The 16224-nt window shown below is 37.8% G+C and overlaps 1 protein-coding gene across 2 annotated transcripts; it reads right to left on the reverse strand.

The window, feature by feature from the left end:
- Positions 1-2782: 2782 nt before the first annotated feature.
- On the reverse strand, positions 2783-12119 carry LOC134675176 (serine/threonine-protein kinase pelle). 2 transcript variants are annotated; one of them, XM_063533368.1, is made up of 10 exons: positions 11937-12119; positions 11237-11459; positions 10600-10685; positions 9722-9802; positions 8526-8661; positions 7325-7459; positions 6590-6716; positions 5769-5927; positions 4883-5079; positions 2783-3461 (listed from the first exon to the last, which is right to left on the reverse strand). In XM_063533368.1, exons 1-10 carry the CDS (start codon positions 12051-12053, stop codon positions 3289-3291), a joined length of 1434 nt encoding a protein of 477 aa, XP_063389438.1. In that variant the 5' UTR covers positions 12054-12119; the 3' UTR covers positions 2783-3288. The 2 variants fall into 2 exon arrangements, with proteins under 2 accessions (XP_063389438.1, XP_063389441.1); XM_063533371.1 differs by lacking the exon at positions 2783-3461 and adding an exon at positions 4531-4677 and having other exon boundaries at positions 4837-5079.
- Between the last annotated feature and the right edge of the window lie 4105 nt (positions 12120-16224).

Genomic DNA, 16224 nt, shown 5'->3' on the forward strand with positions numbered 1-16224 from the left:
TTTGACGTGTGTCATTTTCTATGTATTTGTGTCGTCATTACAGAGCGCCTACCGCGAACCACGTTTGACGTGTTGCCTCCCTGTCACACTTACGTATGAATTTACAAGTGCCATAGAGAGGCAACACGTCGAACGTGGTTCGCGGTAGGGCCTCTGATTGGATTTTGTATGTAAGTGTGTGAGAAGTGCGACTGTGTGCACCTTCCCCCCGCGAAAAATGGCAGAAAGATTTGTACGGTGAGATATCGCTTGGGCCCCTCCCTTCCGACGTGTCGGAAGCCGGTGTTGCTCGAAGCAGATATGTGTTAAATTTGTTAAATGTCAAAAAGTGTCACGATTATTTAAGCAAAATTGAACTTTACGGAGTCCCACGTAAGTCGCTATTGCATTGGCGAAGCTGACGACTAGCCGTCGTTGGCGCCCTTGGCAAGACTTTCTGATGACGTCCACAGCCGACTGGCAGTCAAACGGTTAAACCTTAACCCTTTACCAGGCTATGGGATATATATTTCCCACACAGGGAACTTCAAACGTGTTCTATTTTCGATCAGTAAGACTGACATTCGATTGTCATTTTTAACCATGGTTAACCTTACATAACTCATGGAGGAAGAAGGGTTTGGCACATGGAAGTAACTAAGAGTCAAAATATTTAGAAAATTAATAAAATATAATTCGATTTTTCCAGGTTTTGTGGTATAATATCGCAGTAGCAGCATAAGAAATAACATTAAACATAAACATAATTTATTTCATGGTTACATTCATACATAGACTAGGAATCCTCTAGACGGAGTTTAGAGCAATTATTTCATGAACCCGATGATGCCAAAAATACGGGCCGCGGGGGACGAGGTGAGCGAGGTCCCGTGCCGTGATTGGTCCGTTCAAAGACACGGACGTCATACAAAGACACTATCGACTAACCTAAAACTACTGTATTTGTGGCAGAGGGGGTATATAAAACAGACTTAAAACTAATAGTGTTGGTTTACATGTGCCTGAACTAGGATTTCCTGTGTTTCAGGCGAGAAATATCACTATTCACTTACAAAATACATATACATAACATAATTAACAAGAAGTAAGAATTATTATACTTAATTTAGTTTTATATTTATTACAAATTATATTTTTTTAGGCCATAAAATTCTAATTTCTACCAGAAAATTACCTCGCAACTTCATTACCAAGAGCTTGTGATAAATGGTGGAGTTAAAGTCATATACATGTAAGTAGGTAAGTATATTTAACCTTTTAACCGTCGTAGACTGATATTTAAGACACAAAATCGCATTTCGGCGGAGTCTGATAAGACAAAACTTCGTGTAACTTCGTACCGATGACACGAGCACGCTCGATGAAAATATCGGCGGTTAAAACATTAGATTACTTTCTTAAAATTAAATGCATTTTTTACAATACATGCATTCTTAAAATAAGAAACCACCTGTATACAATACATTAAGATAAGTACATACACACTAGAACCAAAATTGAATAGTATTTATTTTAGTACGTACCTAACTACGCAGACTTATTTTTTGTGAATTAAATTGGCATTGAATATAAAAATATATTATTAATATCATTGAGTAAAATGTGGTTATGACTAGCTATGACGTGATAATGTAAAAAACCGGGCAAGTGCGAGTTGGACTCGCGCACGGAGGGTTCCGTATCATAATGCAAAAAAGGCAAAAAAAACGGTCACCCATCCAAGTACTGACCCTGCCCGAAGTTGCTTAACTTCGGTCAAAAATCACGTTTGTTGTATGGAAGCCCCACTTAAATCTTTATTTTATTCTGTTTTTAGTATTTGTTGTTATACATCATCTGTGAAAATTTCAACTGTCTAGCTATCACGGTTCGTGAGATACAGCCTGGTGACAGACAGACGGACGGACGGACGGACAGCAGGGCTATAACCGCGAAAATCGAAGTTCGCAAATTGCGGGCATTTTTCTCTGTCGCTCTAATTACGCCTTCATTGGAGTAAAAGAGAAAGATCCCCGCAATTCGCGAATTTCGGTTTTGGCGGCAGCCCCTCAGAGTCTTAGTAATAGGGTCCCGTTTTACCCTTTGGGTACGGAACCCTAAAAACTAGAAACACAAAAAATATATTTCTAAAAGTATCACTACAATTAAAAAATATTACTTAATCTATTATACGTAAATATTTACAAATTCGATTGTTATTAAGTACACTTAACTTTGTATCACGGACTGATTTCTAATGTCACATATTATTATTAACTATACTGATAGTACCGAATTTAATAAGTGGCCATTTCGGCCGTGACACCAATCTTCTTAAAATATTATAAGCAGTCGACCAAACTGACATATAAGTACAAAAAGTCTGATGAAAGTTTCATTAGAAACATTGACAGCGCGGTGTAGATACTGAGAGCCATCTATTGACAAGTCTTGAAAACCGTGAACCACACCGTCTGTAAGGCAGGTGGTGCTACCTTTTCTTAAACTGATACCAAAGTGCATAGTAGCTACATAATTTACTTTGACAATCCGTCTGATTGCCAAAGTAAATTATGTAGCTAATGTAAATTTACTGCCATCGTTCGACAGACGATATAACTGTTAGAACGCCATTTGACTTCGATCCTTATATCAATAACAAAACTTCAGTGAGACACGGACATATTAAATATATTAAGAACGGGTCACTCGCGTATTTTATGTCACCGTAAACGCGAGCTTCCGTTTTTCGACTTAAGATACGCGAGTGACCCGTTCTTAATATATTTGATCCTTATTCTTAAGCGCTGGTGGCCTAGCGGTAAGAGCGTGCGACTTGCAATCCGGAGGTCGCGGGTTCAAACCCCGGCTCGTACCAATGAGTTTTTCGGAACTTATGTACGAAATATCATTTGATATTTACCAGTCGCTTTTCGGTGAAGGAAAACATCGTGAGGAAACCTGCATACATCCGCGAACAAATTCAAAGGTGTATGTGAAGTCCCCAATCCGCATTGGGCTAGCGTGGGGACTATAGCCCAAGCCCTCTCGCGCTCGAGAGGAGGCCTGTGCTCAGCAGTGGGACGTATAAAGGCTGAAATGATGATGATGATGATGATTCTTTTACTGATACGTGTTAACTTATTATTACATATTAATAGGTATTAAATTGTCAAAAGCATTAGGAGCGGTCATTTTCCAAGATCACAAATGGAATCTCAATATCAGTGTTTGTTTATAAGTTAGTTGGTTTGTTTGCTTGTTGGTTTGTTCGCTTGTCGGTTTGTCGGTCGGTTAGTTTGTTTATGGTCACAGCCAGTCCCCGGGCACGGGCATGGCGCGCAGCGCGGCGTACACGTCGCGCATGGCGGGGCTGCGCGCGCTCTCCCGCCACGCGCACTGCAGCCCCAGCTGGATGAAGGCGCGGCACAGCAAGGGAAAGGATTCTGCCGTGTTGATGAGCTTGGCGTCTTCTAATGTGGCTGTGAATAAAAAAAAATTACAGAAAAAATTAAAGTAGGGTCAAAGAGAATTTAGTATAGAGGCGTATTGTATAGTAAATTTTGTAGTCACAGTAAATTTACTGCCATCTTTCGACACAGGATTAAAACTTTTAGAACGCAATTTTACTTTGAACCTTGTTCTTTCACTGATATGTGTTAAAATTGACAAATATCAAAAAGATGTCGCTATCTACACGGATAATAGAAGCATATTGTGAAAATACATTTTGTAGTCACAGTAAATTTACTGCCATCTTTCGACACAGGATTGAAGTTTAGAATGCAATTTGACTTTGAACCTTATTCTTTCACTAATATGTGTTAAAATTGATAAATATCAAAAAAGTGTCGCTATCTACACGGATAATAGAGGCATATTGTGAAAGTAAATTTTGTAGTCACAGTAAATTTACTGCCATCTTTCGACACAGGATGAAAGTTTAGAACGCAATTTGACTTTGAACCTTATTCTTTCACTGATATGTGTTAAAATTGATAAATATCAAAAAGGTGTCGCTATGTACACGGATAATAAAGGCTGTGAAAGTAAATTTCGTGGTCACAGTAAATTTACTGCCATCTTTCGACACAGGATTAAAGTTTAGAACGCAATTTGACTTTGAACCTTGTTATTTCACTGATATGTGTTAAAATTGTTAAATATCAAAAGGTCAAAATTGTTAAATATCTACACGAATATGGCGCCATCTTTTGGAGCATTTTTTTTTCTTGATTTTTATAGACACTTTTTTTTCTTAGACTTTATTTATCTTATACGAAGTGATATAATATGTATATCTTTCGTAGGGTGTATCAGGGAAAACGTGATGTGGACAGCTATTACGAAGGTCGTAGGGTCGAAGGCTTAAAACGTTCCGGAGGGGCATGCTTACGCGAGGCCGAAGGCCAAGATACGGGAGGTTAGTCTTTTAACACAGAATAATAGTATAACGGTCTAAATGCGAAGGCTCAAGACCGAGCACCGAGGCCGAAGGCCCAAAGCATCCGACAGGTGCGCTCTTACCACAACTTTTCCAAGTATCTTAATCTTTTCGACACCGTGTCAAACACAAAAGCCGTCGCTCGGACGCCACGTCACCGAAGTGTCAAAACTGAAGTTGAACTTTATGCATATGCACGTAGGTCTATGTTGCTCAGTAGTCTGTGACGGATTAATCCGTCTTCGGCGTTGGACCTACGGTGCGGATATACAGCGTTGGCCGAAACATTAATGCAATTGAAAATTCTTGACCATTAACCAGTATAAGTTGAACCGTCAACTTTAATCGTCCGTTACCGTTTACGGTTCAATTTGTAATGGTTCATGGTCAATTGCAATTAACGTTCGGCCAACACTGCGGATATAACCGTCATTGGCGTCAAAAAGGTTAATCACTTACCCATGTCGAAACCCTGCTGCTCGGCCTTCGAGTGCATATAATCGCTAAGCAACTCCTTCCGTCGATCCGGGTCTAAGGGTTTCTGTACAGTGGCCATTTCAAATAACACCACGCCGTAGCTGAATACGTCCACCGCTGGGGATATTCTGTGTGAGCGGAGATACTCGTTTGGAATGTAGGGGCGGGTGCCGTGGATCCTAAAAAAAAATCTTTTGTAACTCCCAACACAACTATAATGAGTTCATTATACAACGCTTTAGTGAACTATAATGAATAAAGATAGAACAAAAGACATAAACGAGCCCGTAGCCCAATCGGCCTACTCCGCTTTAGTACTGTCGCCACACGGGATTGTTATGCCATTTTGGGTTCATGCTAAATTAGAGCTTTATAGCGTAAGTATTAAATAACCAATTTAGCTAGGACTAGAATAGCGGAGATAGACGCCTTATTAATTAGTCCGGTAAAAAATATGATAAGATCTAAAGTGCCATATTTAGCTTGCTCAATTTAAAAACTATTTTTTATGCCAGGATTGTACTAAATATTATTGGGTCTGTAAAATAAACATATAACCCTCTTTTTTAAGCTGTAGCATCCCAAAGTACTAATAAAAGTACAAATGGAAGGTCGAAATTACATACTGAAAAGTTGCCACAATTTTCATTCATTCATTCATTCATTCTACAATACGATCTTTTTCACACCTTCCTCTACTTAACATGTTGATGATAATATATAGTACAGTCGCCATCAGATATATCGGAGCGGCCGATGTGCTCAAAAATATCTGAACACGCACTCAAGCGCCTTGATAATAGAGGCGTGTTCAGATATTTGTGAGCACCTTGACCGTCCCGATATATCTGATGGCGACTGTACTTACTTGGATACAAGCAGCGGCCGGTCGGCGTGTGTGCCTCGCCTCGCCAGGCCGAAGTCTCCGATCTTGGGCATAGTGCACTGGTCTAGAAGTATGTTGGCCGGTTTGATGTCCCCGTGTATTAGCGGAGGGCGACACATCGTGTGGAGGTAGGACAGACCCCTAACATGTAAAAAGTACTTACTTGGATACAAGCAGCGGCCGGTCGGCGTGTGTGCCTCGCCTCGCCAGGCCGAAGTCTCCAATCTTGGGCATAGTGCACTGGTCTAGAAGTATGTTGGCCGGTTTGATGTCCCCGTGTATTAGCGGAGGCCGACACATCGTGTGGAGGTACGATAGGCCCCTGTAATGTAAAATGTGAGGGTCAGGGCTATCACCGCGAAAATCGAAGTTCGTAATTTGAGAGAATTTTTCTCTGTCACTTTAATTACGCCTTCATTGGAGTGAAGGAGAAAGATCCCCGCAATTTGCGAATTTCGGTTTTCACGGTAGCCCCTCTGTAGTCAGTATGCTGATTTGTGTGTAAGGTTTGAGGAATTATTGTTTATTTTATTTTAAATCGAAGGAAAACATCGTGAGGGAACCTGCATCTGCGAAGAAATTCAAAGGTGTATGTGAAGTCCCCAATCCGCATTGGGCTAGCGTGGTGACTATAGCCCAAGCCCTCTCGCGCATAAGAGGAGGCCTGTGCCCAGCAGTAGGACGTTTATAGGCTGAAATTATTATTAAATTGTTTTTATTAAGAACTTGTCAAGTAAATCACATTTTAAGTTTTATCCCTATTCACCCCAGTTGACGGTATATAAAGCAACTGTTACACTTACCTAGCAACCCCCTGCGCTATCATGTACCGCTGGCACCAAGTCAAAGGGGGGTGGTACGTCGTACACTTGAGCCTGTGGTCCAGAGACCCTCCCGTCATCAGTTGGTACACTAAACACACTTTTGGACCTGAGAATAAAACTATATTTTAGTAAAGAGCTTTTCCTCTTGCGCAAGTTTTTCTTAGCGTCGATATTATTTTTATGAAATAATAAGTTTTGGCAAAAAAAAATATTTTTGGTCCAAGCTTTTATCGCTGACTGTACTTATATTTCCACGGGTAACTAATACTCATTGAGACAATTCTAAAAACCCCAAACACAATTAGGTTTCGTTTTTTTATCACAGAGTTCCTATGGCCACCTCCTGTCTCCATCATCAGATCAGCTCGATGGTAACTACCGTAATATTGTAACATACCTTGTAAAAATACCAAATGGCTATTGAAGCTGTACGACCATACTAATAATATTATAAAGGCGAAAGTGTGTCTGTCTGTTACCTCTTCACGCTTAAGCTGCTGAACCGATTTAGTTGTGGTACAAAGATAGTTTGAATCCCGGGGAAGAACATAGGATAGTTTTTATGTCGCAAATCATCCCTGAAGAGAGTGCCAAGTGGGGTGGATAATTCCAGGCGCTATACCTACTTTAGCTGCTGTCACTATTTCCACGCAGCCGAAGTCGCGGGCAAAAGCTAGTTTAGAAATATATCTGAAAAAATGTAGAACAGCCTACCTCCAACGCTGTACCCATACAAGGGCAATATGTTGTCATGTCTAAACTGGTCGCTGGTGAGTTCCCTGATCAACTCCTTGTGGTTGTCTTTACTGCTGAGAACTTTCACTGCGACGGGCAAGAGTTTCCATTCACCTGCATAGAAAAGTGAACTTTAAAGCGAAGTAAATTAGATTGTTTTTACAATGTCCGATCCGATATCGAATGTAGGACGCATAGTCAGGCCGCGGAGGCGCGGTCACGCACACAACAACAAGCGTTATGCCTACACATACGCACACAAACAAAAATTATCGGTGCGACATCTAACGGGGTTCCGACATGGCTAAAATTATTGCAAACGCCCTTCCGATATCGGATGTCGGAAGGCGCTTATGAGAAAAACAGCTACAGGAGAGTGCCATATGGCATCAAGTCCGGCTTTTTTGCGTTATCTATCGTTTTTAGTAATAATGATATTTATTTATTAGAATAATCAGCGGTCGGCAACCTTTTAGCCGCCAAGGGCCACATAGCCCACATAGCAGTTAAACAAGTTGACGCGGGCCGCACTTTGTTAATATTTATAACTTTATCAGACATTGTCATTTGTCAATATTACATACAAAATAACCAGGGAGGCTCGCGGGCCGCCTGTTGCTGACCGCTACATTAGATGAATAAATAAATACAAAAAAAAACCGGGCAAATGCGAGTCGGACTCGCGCACGAAGGGTTCCGTACCATAATGAAAAAAAAAACAAAAAAAAGCAAAAAGTAAACGGTCACCCATCCAAGTACTGACCCCTCCCGACATTGCTTAACTTTGGTCATAAATCACGTTTGTTGTATGGGAGCCCCATTTAAATCTTTATTTTATTCTGTTTTTAGTATTTGTTGTTATAGCGGCAACAGAAATACATCATCTGTGAAAATTTCAACTGTCTAGCTATCACGGTTCGTGAGATATAGCCTGGTGACAGACGGACGGACGGACGGACGGACGGACGGACGGACAGCGAAGTCTTAGTAATAGGGTCCCGTTTTACCCTTTGGGTACGGAACCCTAAAAACACATATGTCTTTACTTCCATCCGACATCCTATATTCGATCGGCCAATGTGAAAACGCTCTTATGAAGTTATGTTAAAAGTTAGTAAAAGCCTGTCACTCATGCCTCATCCTACGGAGTGGCAGCTGACTTACACGCGAGACATCTTACCTTTGTACACCTGCCCGAACCCTCCTTTGCCGAGCAGGTTGTTCTGAGACCAGTTCCCCGTGGCCTCCTCGAGGTCTCTGTACTGCATCACGGGGATCGTGGTCTTCATCAGCTCATCCTCTACGGGACCAGCGTCCTGATGAAACCAATAACAATTAAAAGCCTTCTAAACTGCAAAAAGTAATTCAAGACCAAAAAAGTAAAACAATGTTGCCACTGCAATAATTTGTTTGTAAAATAGTAAATTCCTTTTGATAAAATAATCACCATAAGATTATTTATTAGTAATTTTACTCCTACGATTTACAAAAGTACTTTTATTCACTTATTTTTACATCAATACAAGACGCGCTAGTAAAAAGTGGCAACATTGTCTTACTTTTTTTGGTCTTGAAGTTTTTGGTATTACGTAGCAAGTCCCGGTTTCTAATAATTTTTAAGGACAATTAGTTTTAGGGTTTACCCAAAGGGTAAAAACGGGACCCTATTACTAAGACTCCACTGTCCGTCTGTCTGTCTGTCACCAGGCTGTATCTCATGAACCGTCATTACTAGACAGTTGAAATTTTCACAGATGATGTATTTCTGTTGGCGCTATAACAACAAATACTAAAAAGTACGGAACCCTCGGTGGGCGAGTCCGACTCGCACTTGTCCGGTTTTTAATTTAGACTTGACACAAATTGTTCTCCAAAATATTTATTTATCTAGTGAGATTATCTTAGATGATTGGGTAAAAGGCCTCTGTTTCCGTTTTTTCAAAGCCAGTGGCGGATTTTCAGTTTTTGCCGCCCTAGGCCTCAGGCCCTGTAGCCGCCCCTTTCTCAGCACCCATTATATATTAACTACACTTTGAGTTTTTTCTTGTCACGAACGAATTTTTTGTCACAATTTGCCGCCCCTTATATCTTGCCGCCCTAACTAGGCCCGGGCAGGCGTGTCTCACTCCGCGATTCCGTCGCTTTGCTACAGGTAGCTAAAAGTACATCAGTTCGGCCCCAATTTTGGGGTTTGCCATAAGCCGCGCGTGGCGCTATCGCCACCTAGCGGCCATATCTGTGCTGATCGTAACAGACGCGTTTTGTTAGAGAGTACCGTGAATCTTCTGTACTTAGTACTATTATTTATTCTGTGGCCCAGGCCTACTTGGCCTTAGGGCAAATCCGCCACTGTTCAAAGAAAAGTTTGAGAGTTACCATCGACACGTCGGTACTTGACTCCGCCGTTGTGGTGCGGCCATTTGTATTCGAAACTGGCAAAGGCACCATGTGGGCGTCCTGTAAACCATACAATATGTACGAAGTGTGCATGAAAACCATACAATATATATGGTATGCAACTGTGCATGAACAGCCGGGTCCACACAGAACGAGCATACGCGCGAGGCAATTTCCTCGCGCACAAAACGGCCAGTGTAGACGTGCCTCGCGCATAGAGAGAGCGAGCATACGTGCGAGGCAATTACCCTGTGCGGACCCGGCTAAGTGTAGACGGCAGCACAGAAATATGTTTAAGAGGAAAGAGGATGATCACTTCTCCATTGGCTTTTAAGGCCCCAGGGCCTATAGTACTCATTCAGTTCGATGAAATCTAAATCATATTCAGTTGAACACTCGCTTTTGCGTTTTTCGTTCAATTTTCAAACGACGCAGTATCGACTTTATTTCCTACACTCTAGGTTCAAATTTCAGTGGCAAATTTTGGATTTTTCATTTGCATGGCTGGTCTAGAAGGATACAAACTTAGTCGTTATTTTTCTGGTCGGATAACGGAACTATATTGAAATGATGTTAAAACTTATACAAACATGATGTAGTTATTATGTAGATATGTTTCAGTTGCTATGTCGCTATTGTACCCATCTTTTTAGTAAATGAAGTATATTGTATTCAAATTAATAAGAAATATGATGTGTTGTGTGTGTGTAATGTGTTAAACTAAACAAAAAAGTTTATCAATTATGGTTAATTACAAGTCAATTAGGTTACATGGAATCTTATACTATTTTTTAGTAAAAATGAACTAAGTATTGCACAAAATAATGAGTAAATATCGTATTAATGAGGTAATTTACCTTAACTTGGCCTTTGTTTTCTATTAACATCACAGGTAGAGGTATACTCTCACTTTTTGTTGCTGTTTTGTGCCTTTTCAAATTTTCTGTAACATACAATACAATACAAATACTCTTTATTACACACCTCATTACAGAAAACAATACAAATAAGAAGGAAGAAGAGGTAAAACAAACAAAAAAAAAACAAACAAAAAAGTTTAAGACATTAAAAACAAAATACGAATTATATAGAACCTCTTTTAGAGCAGCAAGTCTGAATTTTTCTCACAAATTTTAGCCTTAATTTATTTTTTAATCCACACAAAGCAAGTGTAAATAGCCGGGTCCACAGCCACAAAGGGCGAGCATACGCGCGAGGGAATTTCCTCGCGCACAAAACTACCAGTGTAGACATGCCTCGGCCTAGGCGGAGCGCGAGGTATATCTACAATAAACGAGGAAATCGCCTTTGCTCACTCTGTGTAGACCCGGCTAATAACCTATATAACTTATACAGTTTGAAGTTATATTCACACAGGGCGAGCATACGCGCGAGGAAATTTCCTATGCTCGCTCTGTGTAGACCCGGCTAATAACCTATAAAACGTATACAGTTCGTAGTTTTTTTTTTTTTTTTTTTTTAGTTATATATTACCTTCAACTGGTGCAGTATTCCCCGCGCCACATATATCGTGTTTATTTGCTAACTTCTGAAACTTCTTATCCACCACCGGTATAAGGCAAGACATCGCCGGGAAGTGTTTCATCCGGTACAGCAGTACGAGTAACTCCTCCGCCCTGTGGTTGAACTGGCCCCATCGTATGAGGAGTAAGCTTGTCGGTGATGTTGTTTGACGTTTCGCTGTTTGTTCGATTTCCTAGTAGTGTATGGGTAAAATAATAATTTTTAGTTGAATTAAAAATGGAAAAACTGGCCAAGTGCGAGTTGAAATCGTGCACGAAGGTTTCCTTACCATTACGTAAAAAACGGCAAAATAAATCATGTTTGTTGTATGGGAAGCCCCACTTAAATATTTATTATATTCTGTTTTTAGTATTTGTTGTTATAGCGGCAACAGAAATACATCTGTGAAAATTTCAGCTGTCACGTTTCATGAGATACAGCTTGGTGACAGACAGACAGATGCCAACTACTTTTGGTAATAGGGTCTGTATATAATTAACTGAACGAATGTATTATTAGATTTCTACAACAAATCTTATACAGTAACAACCTAAATATACAGTAGAAACCGGTTTAGCTCGCAGTTTCACAAAAAGTAGGGACGTAATTTCCGAGTATCCAATAATGTACCGGGGAAAATCCCGAATAGTTATACTAAATATGTACTTACGTTGACATCAAAGGCAGAAAAGTTCATGCGGCCAGCCAAGTCCTTCCATATATCGTCATTGTCCAATAATCTACACAATTTCTTGTTAATATCAAACGGTAGCTCGTATATGTACATTTTTGCATTGACACACTTGAATGGATTACGCTTTCGCTAAATAATCAACAAGTGCATCTAAGAACAAGTGGAATCACTGACAGTCACTGTCACTGGACAAATAAAAAATAAAACATAAATAAAATGACACTGACAGTGACATTGACAGCTGCTCTTGCACGTTCGAAAACGAATAATATGTTTTCCTTTAAAGTTTCACACACTCGTTTCGACTTTCATTTAAAGTTTTGCACATGGCGCATGTTACTTGCACATCTAGAGGTAGAGACACTTGCGCATGCATTCAGGTATGGTAGACATAACATCATGAAAGTATAATATGTACATATTAAGCTCCTAGTGAAAGAAGGTATTTGACTATTTGTGAAGCATTTTGCTCCGATTTTACCTCCGAGAGGTATTTGTAAATTACTTTCGGTAGGTACCAGTCGGTTTCAGAACCAGAATTACTGTTGCAGTACCTAACGCTGGTATTGGAGCATTCCATGAAATTGTCTACCGTTTGTCCAGTATAAACGCGAATTTTCTGAAGATTTTCAGGTATAAGAGTTTCCTTTTCAATGACAAATGGTCAAAAATATGGGCAGAAAAATAATCGCCTGCTTTAAATGCCAGAAAAAAAGTCGCAACACAGGAAATAGAATGCGTTTGTACGGGACAGTCCGTGGAATGCACCTATTGCTGGTGTAGTCTGAATCAAAATCAATGTTGCTACCCGGATTTATGACATTTACTGCAGGTATAGTCGGCAGTAAAGTAACGTCAAGCCCGCTCCACACTGCAAATCGCATGCCGAATCGCTGAATCTGAACGGTAAGCAAAGTATCATCACTATCAGTATCACTATCACTACACTCTATAAAACAAAGTCCTCCGCCGCTTCTGTGTGTATGTATGTTCGCTATAAACTCAAAAATTACTGAACGGATTTTCGATACGGTTTTCACCTATCAATAGAGCGATTGGGCTTGTGTAATATAATAATAGTGTAGGTAATTATAAATGGCCATGATAGCGTCAAAGGTAGATACTTACTACTTGACGTAACCACAGAATAAATAATAGTACTAGGTACAGAAAACTCACTCTCTAACAAAACGCGTCTGTCACGATCAGCACAGATATGGCCGCTAGGTGGCGACAGCACCACGCGCGGCTTATGGCAAACCCCAAAATTGGGGTCGAGCGGGTGGACTTTTAGCTACCTGTAGCAAAGCGACGAAATCGCGGAGTGAGCCACGCCTGACGTAACACTGTCCGATTAGATATTTGTTGCCGATTCATTTTTGTTTTTTTTTTTCAAAATGGCGCAGGCGCAGCCATGGAGGTTCGTGAGGTTTACTTACAGAGTATTAGTGTTAATGTGTCAATACAGTGGTTATAAATAGCTAACTAGCGCAAGCTTCTAGCGTTACGCGGTTGCACAGGACCGCAGCTTTGTTTCCATTTACATTACTTGATATTAGGTATATAATTGTGACGTTCCACGGGAAAAGGTACCTTCTGGCGGTTGGCGCTTACGCTAATATTAACGCCGCTCCAATACTATAGGGGACATTGGGGTGCTATGCGGCATAGCACCCCAATAGTATAGGAGCGGGGTTAATAATGGCGTAAGCGCCAACCGCCATAAGGTACCTTCACCCGTGGGACGCGGGCGTCATAATTTATCTAAGTATATACATAGGTAAATACATATTGCAATAATATAGCCGGTCAAACAAGTTGGTCAGTAGAAAGGGGCGTGAAAGTCTCGTAGGATTACTAAAGTATTTTTTCCCTATATATAGTTCGTTTTTTTTAGCATTAGAAATAAGGTAAACAATCTTGATGTGTCTTTTAATTGAAAAACACTTTTTAAAAATAAGTTACGGCAAATATGTAACAATTATGAATCTAATACGATCATTTATATAATAAAAATTCCTTCTTTCATAACAGCAATATATTTCTTGATCACAATATTCCGTTACAGTTCAATCTCCAATCCTCTCACTTCACAATCGTCCTCCCTTCACCTCTGCCCGTAACCGAATGCCCGTTAACCGCCATGCCAGTCGTCTTTTATTCTTTCTTCCAACTACCTTCTATTTACAAAGGTCAACTATCAATCACGTTACTTTTAAATTTATTAAATTATAGATTACCAATGATTATTCAACTCTTTATTTCATTAAATCTGTTTCTAATAATTAGTAATTTTAATGAATCTTACACTCGCCCATCCTGACATTGTGCATGTCCTCATGCACAGTCATACTAATCGCGTCTGTCATCTAATCTTACACTCGGCATGTCAAATCATCGGGCATTCAGTAAGAAAATTATTAATGCTTTATTACCCATTTAATACAATTTCTTTGTCTGTCTATATACATTTTTCTTATTATTTATTGAATTAATCTATATCTTCGCATAATAATTTCAAATCCAATAAATCCATCTAAATATATAAGTTTCTATTCAATAATTATACAACAATATATCATATTTTTTTATGCATCAATACATATAAAGTACATTACTTAACATATTCGACTGCTATGTTTTTTTTTTTACTCATTATTTCTCGTGTTTTTTTTTTTATTCCGTTTTTTTTTACCACTCTCATGACACAAACGTGTCTCACAACATACCATTTTTTTAATCAAATTTTACGTGTAGCACATTATTTCTCTTGTTTTTTTTTTTTGATTCCATTTTTATTTTTTTAATGTGCTACTTACTGAATCACTCTCATGACACAAACGTGTCTCATCACAACATAACATCCTCTATTTCCGTCTTTTTTTTTTATCATTACCATATATCCGTGCCTCCATCCATAGCAAATAACTAATTCAATAATCTATTAATTCAAAAATTCAATAATCCAATAATTCTTTAATTCTTTAATTCAAAAATCCAATAATCCAATAATTCTTTAATTCTTTAATTCAATAATCCAATAATTCTTTAATTCAATAATCCAATAATTCTTTAATTCTTTAATTCAATAATCCAATAATTCTTTAATTAAATAATCAAATAATTCTTTAATTCTTTAATTCAATAATCAAATAATTCTTTAATTCTTTAATTCTTTAATTCAATAATCCAATAATTATTTAATTCTTTAATTCAATAATCCAATAATTCTTTAATTCTTTAATTCAATAATCCAATAATTCTTTAATTCTTTAATTCAATAATCCAATAATTCTTTAATTCAATAATCCAATAATTCTTTAATTCAATAATCCAATAATTCTTTAATTCAATAATCCAATAATTCTTTAATTCTTTAATCCAATAATCCAATAATTCTTTAATTCTTTAATCCAATAATCCAATAATTCTTTAATTCTTTAATTCAATAATCCAATAATTCTTTAATTCTTTAATTCAATAATCCAATAATTCTTTAATTCAATAATCCAATAATTCTTTAATTCAATAATCCAATAATTCTTTAATTCAATAATCCAATAATTCTTTAATTCAATAATCCAATAATTCTTTAATTCAATAATCCAATAATTCTTTAATTCAATAATCCAATAATTCTTTAATTCAATAATCCAATAATTCTTTAATTCAATAATCCAATAATTCTTTAATTCAATAATCCAATAATTCTTTAATTCAATAATCCAATAATTCTTTAATCCAATAATCCAATAATTCTTTAATCCAAAAATCCAATAATTCTTTAATTCAAAAATCCAATAATCCAATAATTCTTTAATTCAAAAATCCAATAATTCTTTAATTCAAAAATCCAATAATTCTTTAATTCAAAAATCCAATAATTCTTTAATTCAAAAATCCAATAATTCTTTAATTCAAAAATCCAATAATTCTTTAATTCAAAAATCCAATAATTCTTTAATTCAAAATCCTATAATTCTTTAATTCAATAATCCAATAATTCTTTAATTCAATAATCCAATAATTCTTTAATTCAATAATCCAATAATTCTTTAATTCTTTAATCCAATAATCCAATAATTCTTTAATTCTTTAATCCAATAATCCAATAATTCTTTAATTCTTTAATTCAATAATCCAATAATTCTTTAATTCAATAATCCAATAATTCTTTAATTCAATAATCCAATAATTCTTTAATTCTTTAATCCAATAATCCAATAATTCTTTAATTCTTTAATCCAATAATCCAATAATTCTT

Source organism: Cydia fagiglandana, chromosome 21, assembly GCF_963556715.1.
Source record: "Cydia fagiglandana chromosome 21, ilCydFagi1.1, whole genome shotgun sequence".
NCBI lineage: Eukaryota > Metazoa > Arthropoda > Insecta > Lepidoptera > Tortricidae > Cydia > Cydia fagiglandana.